This window comes from Petromyzon marinus, chromosome 41, assembly GCF_048934315.1.
Source record: "Petromyzon marinus isolate PM22_M1 ecotype Great Lakes invasive population chromosome 41, UKy_Petmar_22M1.pri1.0, whole genome shotgun sequence".
In the NCBI taxonomy this organism is placed as follows: Eukaryota; Metazoa; Chordata; class Hyperoartia; order Petromyzontiformes; family Petromyzontidae; genus Petromyzon; species Petromyzon marinus.
Window position 1 is genome coordinate 4,080,589 of NC_133707.1, and position 14,169 is coordinate 4,094,757.

Sequence of the window (14,169 nt, forward strand, 5' to 3'; positions counted from 1 at the left end):
CACCCTCATCTCACCAACCTCACCCCCTATCTAACCAACCCTGCCCCCACACCTGCTGTTGAGGCATGCGCTCTTAGCGAGCGCCTGTTAAGGCGGACATTGCGCAACGAAGGGGCGGTGTGGACAGCACCACGGCCAGCCACCTTTGTCCCACAAGCGCTGATGTTTTATACACGATACGAGGTGATGAAGATTATGATGATGAAAAAGGTTATCGTGGTGGTGGTGGTGGGAGTGATCACGTTGATAGGGGATAGGGGTGTGTAAGAACAGTTGTCTTGGTGTGTCAATAATGATGATGATGATGATAGCGATAGTGATTATAATCACCACTGTGAAAGTATTGCGTGATAGCGGTAGTATTGGTGGTGGTAGTGATGTTGGTGTAGTGTATCGTGTGTGTGATAGTGATTGTGGTGGTGGTGCTTATGATGATGATGGCGGCGGCGATGATGTTGACCAGGGTGCGTGGGTGCGTGTGTTTGCGCGTGCGTGCTGGCACAGCCAGCGCCATCTCTGCGGGACAGCTGCTGTGCGGGGGGCTGTTCTCGGGCGACGCTCTCTCCAACTGGTGCGCCGCCGTGGCGCTGGCGCACGCCCTCATCGGCAACGCCGCCCAGAAGGAGCAGCTGCTGCGCGTGCAGCTCGCCACGTCGCTGGGCAACCCGCCCGTGTCGCTCCTGCAGCAGTGCACCAGCATCCTGTCGCAGGTGCTCGCCGCAAACAACTTCACCGCCCACGAGTAAACGAGGCGTGTGGGCGCTCCCACCTCTTGGCCCGGCGTGGAAGGAGAGGCCAAGTACCCTCTAGAGGGGCTCCCCCCTCGAGCTGCCTATTGTGCGAGGCCCTTATTTGTCAGCATTTGTCAGCAAGCAATTGCAGGGGCTGCACCTCTGTCTTTTATATGGAGGCTGTACACTAGGCGAGGTGGGGTGGGGGGGGGGGGAGCATTGTCTTGACTCGCGGATGGATAAATGTCATTGTCGAGTGAATTTCTGCGCAAATTGCCATTGAGGAATTGTCGCTCATCTCCTGTTTCCAGCAGCCCTCAGCCATTGGTGGTAATTGCACATTCCCAAGGCATGGCCGAGTTTATCCACAGCAAAATCACTGTTGACTTCCATGCAAAGTGGTATTAATTTTATCACCCCCCTCCCCCTGCCCGGAGTGCGGGATGATGGGTCGAGTCAACCCTCACAACCCGGATTCGAACTCACAACTTCCCCATTACGAGCCGCTAGCTCCACCATTGAGCCACCTGGCCGGGTCGCAATGCAGCGCGGGCAGCTGCACCTCAACGCGCACACCCCCAGTCGCTTGGGGCACTGCAAGGCGTCCGTGTGGCGACAGCAGTGACTCAGCACGGGCAAGGCAATTAGAAACGCTTCGCCGCTGCCATGCCGGAGATATCACCCACTGGTACCCGATTGGTGTTGCTAAGACGCTTGCGGTGCGGGTGAACGACTAAAGAACCGCCTGCATGTTTTGTCCTCTCTACGATGCGCTCCAGCGTTGGTGGGGGGTGGGGGGGGGCGGCCATCTGAGACGACCTGCACGACCCTAACGTCAGTGCTTACGGGCCCCCTCCCGCCCCCCCACTCCCCGCACCACCGCTCTCCTACCTGTATCTCACCCCACTCTGCTCCCTTCCTCCTCCCCGTGTGCCCGTTACGGAAACAGGGCGACAAGCTGGTGAGACGGGTAAGTGTGGCTCGCGTCCTACCCCCACCTCCACCACAGGGGGCGCCGGAGGCACCTAATTTCCCACCCCCCCCTCGCCAACCCCTCCCATCGACTAACCCCCTTTTCCTGTTTAACTCACGTCGTCTGCTCACCTGTGGCTCACCTGTGGCTTACCTATGAGCCTGTGTCATTGCTGTGGGTTTTTACCAATAACGTCTTCATGTCCTATTACCGCTAAACCGGGGCTATTAATGCTTTTGTGGTTGCATTGTCCTTGCACTGGTTCGCCTTTTGGTGGTCTTTTCTTTAGCACTGGTGAAACATTTCCGCAAAAGGAGGCTGTTTCGTGCAGGCCAATGAGTTTCAAGGACGGTGCATACTCTATAAAAGCATATTTGTTTGCGTTGTTTCCCTACCACAAGTGTGTGTGTGGTTATGCAGACATGGTGCCGTGTCATTGGCGTCTATTTGGTGTTTGGACACCTTAACATCCGTGTTCACGCCGGACAGGACAAAGCCCCTTTTTTTATTGGCGAGATGGGTGCCGTAGTTTTCACGTCTTTAGGCGGTGGGGGTGTCCCAACGCCAGCGCCGTTGGGCCCCGATTGCTGTCTGCGTGTGGGTTGCGGGTGGGTGCCTGCGGAGACGGAGTTGGGGGTGTGCCTAACAACTTTGTTGTCCTAACAACTGTGTCCCAGGGCTTGTGTCGGAGTTTGTGTTGGCGTTTGCGGTTTCTTCTAATCGTGTCTCACGCCACTGCCCTCACTCTGCACCCATGCTCTGCACAGCCTGCCGTGATGTTTAATTGATTGGTTACCACCTCAGCCCCGGTGCGGCTTGGAGCGGCTGTCACTGCTCCCCAGTCTCCTCCGTTCAAACACAGATCGAGTTGTTACGTGCTGCACGCGACCGATTATTGGTAACCTCCTCCCGCGTGATGTTGACAGCGCAAATTTGAATGGGACACAGACAAAGGTGCCCCTGCATGGCCTCTAACAAGCTGTTGGGGACAGGTGCCGTTATTGAGCACCGATGAAGATCATCGGTGTGGCACACGGAAAGGGGGTTGGTGGCCAGCACCACGCCCGGTGGCCTTTTTCTACAAAGTGCAGATCTATACACACGAGTGTTTACACACTGCACCCAGGTACTCATTTAGGGCTGAGTTCACCTAGGGTGGTGCCTGTAAGCTATTGTTATTTCTCTGGGATGCACACCTATGCACACAGCACACAAGCACAATAGCTCTATCTCAATGTTAATCATCGCTCTGTACGTCCAGTGGGGATGTCTTTGCCAATCGTCAGGCGCATGGAGCGTGTGTTTTAACCATTGAATGGAGACGAGTGTTAAATCGTTCACTAACATCTCGCAGTGCGCACGACTGGGTGACCCCCCACCGTAAAGTGGTACAACTTGCCCTCCAGTGCGAGCGAGCAAACGTAGGTCCGTGCACCTGTAAGCGCCGCGAGAGAGCCCGTGTTGGCTGTGCGGGTTTGGCAGTGGTTGGCAGGGGATGGTGGTGGTGGGAATGGGGGAGCGGGGTAGTGGGGGCGTGGTAGGTGAGGCGGGGGTGGGGGGGGGGGCTGCGTGTATGGAGCGAGTGCCGTTCGCTGCAGTGCTCGAGTCCACCGCTCTCGGCACGATGATCGCCGGGATGTTTGGGCAAGGCTGCTCTGCCGGATACGCGGACAGATGTCCGGCCGCGTTCTCCTTCGGACGTTCGCTCGCTCGCACGGGTGCTCCGTCTGCCGGATGTTCGTCCGGATTTTTTGGCCAGGCGCCTCAGCTGGATGCTCGGGCAGATATTTGGCCGGATATTTCGAGCAGACGTGAAGCCAGATTGTTTGGCCAGAGTTTTTTTTGTGGGACGCTCGGCCAGGTTATTGCTCGGATATCCGCGCAGATATTTGTCCGTATTGTCATCTGGATAATTGGCCAAATTGTCGGTCAGATATATGGCCGACTGTTCGACCAGATATTTAACTGGATTGATGTCTGCATTTTTAGCAGTATGCTCAACCCGGTTATTGGCTAGATAGTCGGCTGGATATTTGGCCTGATCCATCGTCTGGCCGCTTGGCGGGTTGCCCAGTTGGATGCTTGATGGATCACGCTGGCGCCCTTGCTGGCTCCAATGGCGACGGCCGATGGTGTGCGCCCCGCGTTGGTGAAGGGGGCGGTACTTCAGAGAGGCGGTGTCCTGTGTGCGTGTGTGCTCCGCTCGTGCAGGGCAACAAGGTGCAGACGCGCGTGGGCCTGCTCATCCTGCTCTGCACGTGGCTCACGGACTGCCCCATCGCAGTCACGCACTTCCTGCACAACCCCGCCAACGTGCCTTTCGTATCCTGCCGTCAGGGAGGAGGGGTTGGAGTCTTCTAGTCAAACAAAAAAAAACTACGGCTGGGCGTTGGAATGATCTTACTGTCACGGTACATGCATCGATTGAAAATCACTAGATTATAAAACGTTCACAATGCCACTGTATATTCACACCACTGTAGTTTTTATATGTTCACATCATATAGGTTTTGATCACTAGATTCACGACATTCACACCAGTATAGATTCTATAGATTGACACCGCATAGACTTGCACCAATGTAGATTCAACCCCGACGTGGCGTCTCTGCTCCACAAGGGCAAATACAGAAAGACAGACAAGCAGGTACACAGACAGATGGGCAGGCACACACAGACAGGCACGCAGACAGACAAACGGGCAGACAGACAGTTGGACACATCGCGGTCGTTGCGCTGCTGGTCTTTGCACTGGCCCTTGACGGCGCTCGCTGCAGCTCACGGGACAGATCTCGGAGAACCTGGGCGAGGAGGAGCAGCTGGTGCAGGGCTTGTCGGCGCTGCTCATCGGCATCTGCATCTTCTACAACGACAACTCGCTCGACAGCCACACGAGGTGCCGCTACCCAGGAAGGCTTCACCGAGCCTCAAGACTCATTAAGTGTTTCACAGTATGGAGTGGGACGTTGCTGTTGCGTGTAATCCCAATTGAGTAATTTTTACAGGTCATTTTTCAGCATTGGGTTTTTGGCAAATACCGGTTACATTGCATGGGTTTATATATTTTTTGGCTTGCTATGGGAGGAAATCCGGAGAACCCGGAGGATATCCATGCCCCCTGTGATCAGTGTGTTACACCTTTGTTGTGACCTGTGCGTCACAACACTCACTCTGCGTGGGACCTCCTTTGCCCCCCCCCGCCCTTAAACCACTGGCTGCGGATGGCTCAGACCGAAGCTGAAGCAGCTTGTGGAGAAGCGAATCGGCAAGGAGAACTTCCTGGAGAAGCTGGCGGCCGTCTCCAAGCACGACCTCTACTCCAAGGCGTCGCAGAAGCCCCAGCCGGCGTTCCCCGGGCCCGAGCAGGTGTTCTTCGACCACGAGTTCACGCAGATGGTCCGCGAGATTGAGGGTGCGTTGTCCGCCTGTCTGCCTGTCCACATCTCCATCTGTTCATCTGTCTGTCTGCTTGACTGCCTGTCCCTCTGTTCATCTGTCTGTCTGCTTGACTGCCTCTGTTCACCTGACAGATGAACGGTTCGTCTGTTTGTCTGCTTGCGTGTCTACATGTGTGTTTGTCGCTCTGTGTCTCTCGGACAGATGAACAGAGACAGAGAAAGATGACAGTCGGTCTCTGTGTTGATTCATCTGTCCTTAAATGTCTGCCTGTCACTCTGTCTACCTGTCTGTATGCCTGCCTTCCAACCTGTCCTGTCTTATCTTCATACTCACACTTGTAAGCCAGCATTGTCTCCTCCGTCTCTCCAGTAGTCCATCTGTCAGGTCGACTGCCCCATCCGTCTGTCATCTTCTCCGTCCGTCGGTTTGTTTGAGCGAGTGGTGGGGTTGTGACAAGACCGCCTTTCATTGCGCCCCCTCCCTCCCCCCGCGCGCGTGGCGAACCCAGGCTCCATCGTGAAGGCCGTGCAGAAGTCAGCGGAGGAGGACCGCAAGGAGGAGGAGGTGCACAAGGCCATGCAGCAGCACGACAGCGTCATGGCGCAGTACAAGGAGCTCATTCGCGAGCAGGTGAGAGGCTCGGCCCACCCCTCCGTGTGGACTGGAGTGGGGGCGTGGGTGCGGAGTGGGGGCTCGGTGGTGGCAGAACGATGTGTGGCGCTGTCCCGTGTACTGCACACTCGGATTTGGGGGAGGGGTGGGAGGGAGTGGTAGCTCGTGATCTGTACTGGTATCGGTGTACGGGACGCTCGGATCGGGTGATGGTAGACTCGCACGTGTATCGGTATTGATTGGGCCACGGTGATGAATAATATAACACTTAGTTCGGCGCGGTGGTGGGGCATCGTAATGCGCGTGATGGAGGTGGTGTTACGTGACGCGCGTGGTACAGGACACTCAGATCGGGGAGTTGAAGAAACAGGTGGCGTCGCTGGGCATGCAGCTGGAGCAGGCGCAGGCCACCGTGAGCCAGCAGGCGGCGCACGTACAGCAGCTCAAGGACCAGTACAACCTGCTCAAGGTTCAGGCCGGTAAGTCGCACTCGCACGCACAGGGCACACAAAGACAAAGGATATGGACGGACGGAGAGACGGAGCTAATCTATGTATGTATGTTGAACTCCTATCGCACTGTATGTAATCAACCGTGCTAATCGGAGGTGCTTATGTATAAACTTGTTGAACATTCGTTGGAAAGGGTTAAGAACAAACAACGACAGCCGCCATTCGCCGCTAAGTGGTGGTGGTGGTGGTGGCATATCACCACAGCACTTGTGCCAGGCTAAGTGCACTTTGAGGCCACATGAGATGTCAAAGGCTCGCTGGCAGGAGGAGGTAACTGGACAGACCCAGGTACCATGGGTTGGCTCACTGAGATGACTCACTGATAATTAATTACTGGCAGATGCCAATAGACATACAAGATAACACAGATCCCCTTTAAAGTCTTAACAGACTGTTGGGGCAAGTGGTGTTCGCGAGCACCTATGAAGGCCGGCACGGCACACGAGGGGGTGGGTGGCCAACACCACGCCCGACCGCCTTTGTCTCCCGAATGGAGATGTATACACACCGCCAGGTACTCATTTTAAGCCGAGTCAACCTAGGGGAGGCCCAGGACAGGTTCAGATAATCGTCACTGGCATTGGTGGCCGTGAGCAGGAACCGAGTCACCAGAGTGCGGCGCGCTAACCGCTGCGCAACCGCATACGTACACGGCACGCACGCACAAAGGCGCGCACGCGCGCAGGACCTCTGGCGACGAGTGTTGACGTTGCCATTGGCTGCGCCGGGCAGGAAAGGACGGGCCGCAGGCCGCTCACGTGGAGGTGAACGGGCTGGGCGCCGGGGCCGACGGGGACGAGGCCGCCGAGCAGCTGCAGAGGCTGCGTGCCGAGCTGGAGGAGCAGAGGACGCGTGCCGCTCACGCCCTCGGCCTGCTCGCCGAGAGGGAGGCGCAGCTCGGCGCGCTGGTGACTCGCCTACGCACACACGCAAAGACAAAGATCCCCCTTATAGCCTTGACAGACTGGAGGAGCAAGTGCTGTTCGCGAGCACCTATTAAGGCCGGCATGGCACACGATGGGGTGGGTGGCCAGCAACACGCCCAGCCGCCGTTGATTCCCCAATGTTGATGTTTACACGCAGCACCAGGTTATTACGGAAGGCTCTGTTGAACGAGGGGGAGGCCCAGGACTGGTTTAGATATTCGTCACTGGTTTTTGATGTGAGCAGGAATCGAACGCTGGTCGAACTTGCCGGGTTCGGAGCGCAGTGCGCTTACAACTGCGCCACCACTCTCACGCATTCGCAGCAACATCAAACCCCATTCGCCACTAAGTGGCGGTGACGTCACCACGGCGCTTGTGCCAGGCTATGTGCACTTTCAGGCCACGTGAAGTGTCGAACGCCCGCTCGCAGGAGGTCCACGGGACATACTCGGGTGCCATGAGTTGACTGACTGAGATGACGGGCAGCTGCACCACCTGTGCACACGCACACATATACGCATACACGCACGCACCGTGAGCAAACCACAAAGCCAACACCTCGACCCGCACGTGGACACTCACGCCTTCGCCTGTGACGCCCCCACCCCCTCCCTCCACCGCGCGTGTCATCTTCGGCAGAAGTCGGGGGTCGCGGTGTCGGGAGACAGCGACCACGCAGACGCCCCCGGCAACCAGGTACCACGGCGGGGCCTGCCGGGCGCCATCGCCGGTCATCCCCCCCTCCCCCCTCTCCCACCTCTCCCCCTTGGGCCGTCGCCGGGCGAGGTACCGAGCGTCGACGGGAAGCGGCCGAGCAAAGCGAGCCGTCACACGGGTAGTCGGTCGTGGTGACGAAGCTGCATCCTGCGGGACGTTGTGACGTCACAACGTCCCACGTGCCGGCGACTTCCCTGTGACAGACAGTAACTTGATACGGACACGAGAGTGGTGTGTAGTGGTCTCACCGCTGTGTGGTGGTGTGTGTGGTGGTGTCGCTGCTGTGTGGTCTTGTGTGTGGTGGTATCAACGGTGTGTCGTGGTGTGGGTGGGTGGTGGTATCACCGGTGTGTCGTGGTGTGTGTGTGGTGGTATCACCCGCTGTGAGGTCTTGTGTGTGTGTAGTGGTCTCACCGCTGTGTGGTGGTGTGTGTGGTGGTGTCACTGCTGTGTGGTCTTGTGTATGGTGGTATCACCGGTGTGTCGTGGTGTGGGTGGTGGTATCACCGCTTTGAGGTCTTGTGTGTGTGTGGTGGTATCACCGGTGTGTCGTGGTGTGGTGGTGGTATCACCGCTGTGAGGTCTTGTGTGTGGTTGTATCACCGCTGTGTCGTAGTGTGTGTGGTGGTGTCACCACTGTGTGGTGGTGTCACTTGGTGTGGTGGGACCACAGGAGGTGGAGGCCCTAAGGAGCCGGGTGTCGGCCCAGGAGAAGGAGCTGGAGCAACTGAAGGGCGAGCGGAGTGACCTGCAGGAGCGACTTCAAGCCGCAGTACGTCCACAACGTCACCGTATCCACCGACTCCACCTCCGCATCCACCATCGTCACCCTCACCACCTCGACCCTCACCACATTCACCACCCACCTTCATCATGACCACTGTTTCAAAATCACGGTTGCCATCTTCAGGATCCGCAATTGATTTGCCCCTGCGCAATTGATTTGCCTCTCATCCCACTACTCCCCTCCACTCTCCTACCTCTAATCTCACTCTACTCCCCTCCACTCTCCTACCTCTCACCCCACTATTCCCTCCACTCTCCTACCTCTCATCCCACTACTCCCCTCCACTCTCCTACCTCTCACCCCACTACTCCCCTCCACTCTCCTACCTCTCACCCCACTACTCCCCTCCACTCTCCTACCTCTCACCCCACTACTCCCCTCCACTCTCCTACCTCTCATCCCACTACTCCCCTCCACTCTCCTACCTCTCATCCCACTACTCCCCTCCACTCTCCTACCTCTCATCCCACTACTCCCCTCCACTCTCCTACCTCTCATCCCACTACTCCCCTCCACTCTCCTACCTCTCATCACTCTACTCTCCTACCTCTCATCTCACTCTACTCCCCTCCACTCTCCTACCTCTCATCCCACTACTCCCCTCCACTCTCCTACCTCTCATCCCACTACTCCCCTCCACTCTCCTACCTCTCATCCCACTACTCCCCTCCACTCTCCTACCTCTCATCCCACTACTCCCCTCCACTCTCCTACCTCTCATCCCACTACTCCCCTCCACTCTCTCCTACCTCTCCGCCCACTACTCCCCTCCACTCTCCTACCTCTCATCCCACTACTCCCCTCCACTCTCCTACCTCTCATCTCACTCTACTCCCCTCCACTCTCCTACCTCTCATCTCACTACTCCCCTCCACTCTCCTACCTCTCACCCCACTCTACTCCCCTCCACTCTCCTACCTCTCATCCCACTCTACTCCCCTCCACTCTCTCCTACCTCTCATCCCACCCTACTCCCCTCCACTCTCCTACCTCTCATCTCACTCTACTCCCCTCCACTCTCCTACCTCTCATCCCACTACTCCCCTCCACTCTCCTACCTCTCATCCCACTACTCCCCTCCACTCTCCTACCTCTCATCACTCTACTCTCCTACCTCTCATCTCACTCTACTCCCCTCCACTCTCCTACCTCTCATCCCACTACTCCCCTCCACTCTCCTACCTCTCATCCCACTACTCCCCTTTACTCTCCTACCTCTCATCCCACTACTCCCCTCCACTCTCCTACCTCTCATCCCACTCTACTCCCGATTCACATAGAGGCTCACAGACACGCAAAGATTCACACAGAGACGCACAGATTCACACAGAGACATATCGCCTCACATAGAGTCCCCAGAGCCTCATATAGAGACCATGGTTGAGCGTGTTTATAAATCAGGCACGTCCTCGCTCTTCACGGCGCCTGTAGAGGCTACAGAACTTGACCACCTGCGCCACTCATGCCTCTGGTGTTCTCCGCCCCCCCACCCCCCCCGTACCCCCCGCCCCCGCCCCACAGGATGCACGGGCGTCCGCCCCCGGGCTGGCGCTGGCCCCTGGCGACGGCGACGCGGCGAGTGGTGGCGCCGCGGCGAAGCTGGGGGAGCTGGAGTCGCACGCCTCCGCTCTCGAGCAGGAGAACGAGCAGCTCAAGGTGGGGGGCGCCGCCTGGCACAGCCGGCCCCGGCAGCGCCAGGGAGCCCGTCCGCGCACAGCTTTCTCGTGGACGACCGTGATGATGATGAGGATGATGATGACCGTATTTTGCGTCCGAACTCAGACATTGGGTATTTTGACACAGACGTCGGATGGACAACTGCAGGAAAATTAAAAGGTGCGGTGTCCGGAAAAATGTAAGGAACTGGAAAGGGAGGGGGGGAATACCTCGCCGAGAATGGCTTGACGACCACAAAAGAGATCGGCGCCTGAGAGATGTCGTGATACTTGAGCATAATGGCACAAGACAGGGGAAAGTGGAAACAAAATGACGAAATGTGCCGTGGACACCTGTGGGCAATCTGCCCATGGATCATGATGATGACGGTAGGACATTCGATCTGGCAGAGAGAGGGGGGGGGCTTTCCTATGGATTTCTGGCAGTCCACCAGTGTTGGCTCAAGTAGTCCCTGACACATGAGACCGTGTATCCAAATACGGTCCAGGGTTGTGCTTGTGTTCAACCATTGCTGCTGAAATGTATGCACTCCCAGAAGGCCGTGCCACTGATGGGATGAGTAAAGAAAAATGGACATGTATGTGAAAGGGGCGTATTATCCGCTTATCTATTGCTAATCACGAATGGTGGTGGTGACAGTTGTGAAAGTGGTTGCTACGGTGGTGATGGTCGTCGTTTTGGTGATGAAAGTGTTCATGGAGTTGATGGTGGTCGTGGCGTTCGTGGTGGTCATGGCGATGATGGCGGTAGACTTGGTGGTGGTGGTGATGATAATGTTGTTAACTATGAACGTGCTGGTGGTGGCGGTGGTGGTGACGTTGGCTGCGTCTCTGCCCAGGACACGGTGCGGCTGCTCACGGAGGAGAAGCTGGCACTGGCGGAGAGCGCGGGCGAGACCGCGCGCCTGCGCTTGGAGGTGGTGCGCCTCAACAAGGAGGCGGGCGACACGAGGAAGGAGCAGGACGACCTGCTAGTGCTGCTCGCCGACCAGGACCAGAAGATCATCGCGCTCAAGGGCCGCCTGCGCGAGCTGGGACACGCGGTGAGACGCGCACCGCACGCACCGCAAATACCGCGAACACAACGGCGCTTGACGCGGCTGTTTTGGCACCGATTCATGTCTGGCTTCATTTTGCCTTGTGCTTGATTTTGTTTTTTTTTCGCTCTGGTAGTTTCAGTGGGCCAGGTCACGCCCTCTCTTGAGTTGGCACCTGGTTACACAACATCGACTGTGACACGTGGCTCTGTGGGAAGTGTGGGGGTTCCACGTGCTATGACACGGGCTCTGTGGCATGGGATGCACTGCGGCACAAACTGCGTTGATGCCGGGTCGGTACTGTGGCACGTGCGTTGTGGCACACCGACGTAACGAATGGTGGCACGTTCAGTCGAGTTGACCGACACGCCGAGCGTGGTGTCGTGGTGACACTTCGGTACGTCGAGTTGTCGTGACGGCCGTGGCTCGTTGTGCCGTAGCCGCCTTGAACCGCTCGCTCGTGCCGTGGCAGGTGGAGAACGACGAGGACGATGATGACGATGAAGATGACGACATCTCGGAGGGCGGAGATGACGAGGGTGCGGGGGGCGACTCCCCGGATGAGTAGAGAGGGTCGCGCTGCGCGTCACGCGTCGCCGGCGACCCCCCCCCACACACACAGAGAGAGAGAGGAGGAACGGCGCAACCGTGACCAGAAGGACGTCGCACGTCCCCCCAGCCACCTTCCTCTCGCTCCCCAGCCACTGCCTTCGTCGTCCCGCTCCCCGCCTTCATCTCCCGCTCGCTCCCTTACCTTCATCTCCAACTCTGATCTCCCACCCTCCCCAACCCCCATCCCCCCTTTGTCTTCAATCTCCCTGCTCCGCTTCGAGGCGACGACGCGCGGCACCGGTAACGTTCACCCTCGTGCAGAAAACCGCTGCCTGGAGCGGACAGGGGTGAGGGTTGGGAGGGGGGGGGGGAGATGTGCGGAGGGGGGCCGGCCCCCTAGTGGGGGGCACCCCAGGGTTGTCCCTTTAGTCGCCGCACCCATCCCTCCAATCGCCGTGCCCCCCGCCACCGGCGCTGAGATGCCTCCCGCAGGACGGTTTGTTCACGAAACCCAGTAGAACAATAGAAGTGTTCCGGGGGCGAGATTGTCCACACGGTGTTCACGAGTTGACTGACGACGGCGGCGGCGGTGACAGCGGCAGCGGCGACCGTGTACTGCGATGTATACAAAGTATACTCTACTAGAGAGACGACGCGTGCGTAACGAAGAGGGGCGCGGCCGTGCGGGGCGCGCTGGCACTTGCTGCCGTGCGGGGCTCGCTGCCGTGCGGGGCTCGCTGCCGTGCGGGGCTCGCTGCCGTGCGGGGCTCGCTGCCGTGCGGGGCTCGCTGCCGTGCGGGGCTCGCTGCCGTGCGGGGCTCGCTGCCGTGCGGGGCTCGCTGCCGTGCGGGGCTCGCTGCCGTGCGGGGCTCGCTGCCGTGCGGGGCTCGCTGCCGTGCGGGGCTCGCTGCCGTGCGGGGCTCGCTGCCGTGCGGGGCTCGCTGCCGTGCGGGGCTCGCTGCCGTGCGGGGCTCGCTGCCGCTGCCCCAACGCACCGGAGTCAGGCCGCGAGCTGAGCGCGTCGTCGGTTGCGAGCGACGGGGGAATTCCGCTTGTCCCGTCGAGAGCGGCGGCGTGGTGGCCCAACTGGTTGCTCGGCTGTGGTGGACCCCCCCCTCCGCTCCCCCGGCATTCATGGGCACGGGAACAAGGGATTGATGAGTGTCAGCATTATGCAGAGTTGTTTTAGCAGGGCTTGTGGTTAGGCTTAGGAATGAAGGATTAGGGTTGTGGTTTTGATGTAGAGTTGGGAACAGTGCCCGGGCTTAGCCTTTGGGATAGGGTCTGATCTTGCATTTTAGATATTATTGAAATTATGGATAGAATTCTGGATAAGGTTGAGGCTTAGCGTGTTTGGGTTAGGGTTATGCGTAGGGTTGGGGTTAACGATAGGGTTTGGAGTTGGGGGCCCGGTCGAGGGACAGAGATGGAGTTGGTCTCAAGGGCTGTGATGGGCAGCTGCACTGCCTCTACCAGGGCAGCTGCACTGCCTGAACCAGGGCAGCTGCACTGCCTGAACCAGGGCAGCAGTGCTCCTCCACGCCCTGCTGGCCTGCAGCGCTCCCAGTGGCACGTGGTGGGGAGGAGGGGCCCTGGGCCATAGGCCCCCCCGAGGCGGGTGCCGTGGTAGTATTTAAGACGTGCGTCCACGTTGGTGCATATAGAGAATGTGTGTTGGATCGCAAGAAGAAGATATTTTAGGTTTCATCGATTTACTCGGTCTGGAGGCTGCCCTTCCCCCCCCCCCCCAGCCACTGGCTGTTGGTTTCGTATGTGATTCATAAAGCCGTTCCTACGACAAACTATTCTGCTGCTGTTGATTCTGGTGCCGCTGCTGCTTCTGACGGTGGCTAGGAGATGTTAACTCCGTTGCCTGGTATGGAGGAGGTGGTGGGTTCGATCCCGACCCCGACGCCTGCTGCTGTATATTTGGTGTTTGCGTGTCTCTCTCCCCGTGGATTTTTCTCCGGGGTCCTCCGGTTTTTCCCCTCCACATTTATAAACACGCGTTTAGGGCATTTGGCTGCTGTAAATTTCCACGTGATGAGCCACTTCATTGCGCTACCCCATTTGTGACCAGGTAGCTTCTGAAAAAAGTGGTTTATATAGCTCAGTGGGCCTCACCTGGTACAATACACAAAATAGACTTGGGAGTGACTGTTTAGACTCCTCAACCCAGAGACTATATACTCCAGCCACAGACTTGTATATAAAACACAACCCCTGCATAACAGTCGACCAGCAACA

At 58.0% G+C, this 14,169-nt stretch overlaps 1 protein-coding gene across 3 annotated transcripts in view; it reads left to right on the forward strand.

The window, feature by feature from the left end:
• USO1 (USO1 vesicle transport factor) overlaps positions 1-13,724 on the forward strand; it is a 28,319-nt gene extending 14,595 nt beyond the window's left edge. For 2 of the 3 annotated variants that reach the window (XM_032969186.2, XM_032969187.2), the window contains 13 exons: positions 505-710; positions 1,681-1,701; positions 3,916-4,026; positions 4,482-4,600; positions 4,935-5,116; positions 5,612-5,733; positions 6,056-6,194; positions 6,960-7,135; positions 7,793-7,849; positions 8,544-8,642; positions 10,179-10,313; positions 11,173-11,376; positions 11,843-13,724. In XM_032969186.2, the coding sequence (XP_032825077.1) occupies positions 505-710; positions 1,681-1,701; positions 3,916-4,026; positions 4,482-4,600; positions 4,935-5,116; positions 5,612-5,733; positions 6,056-6,194; positions 6,960-7,135; positions 7,793-7,849; positions 8,544-8,642; positions 10,179-10,313; positions 11,173-11,376; positions 11,843-11,938 (1,667 nt within the window). In that variant the 3' untranslated portion in view covers positions 11,939-13,724. The remainder of the gene's footprint in view (positions 1-504; positions 711-1,680; positions 1,702-3,915; positions 4,027-4,481; positions 4,601-4,934; positions 5,117-5,611; positions 5,734-6,055; positions 6,195-6,959; positions 7,136-7,792; positions 7,850-8,543; positions 8,643-10,178; positions 10,314-11,172; positions 11,377-11,842) is intronic. The other variant, XM_032969188.2, reaches the window with a different exon arrangement.
• The last annotated feature ends 445 nt before the right edge of the window (positions 13,725-14,169 follow it).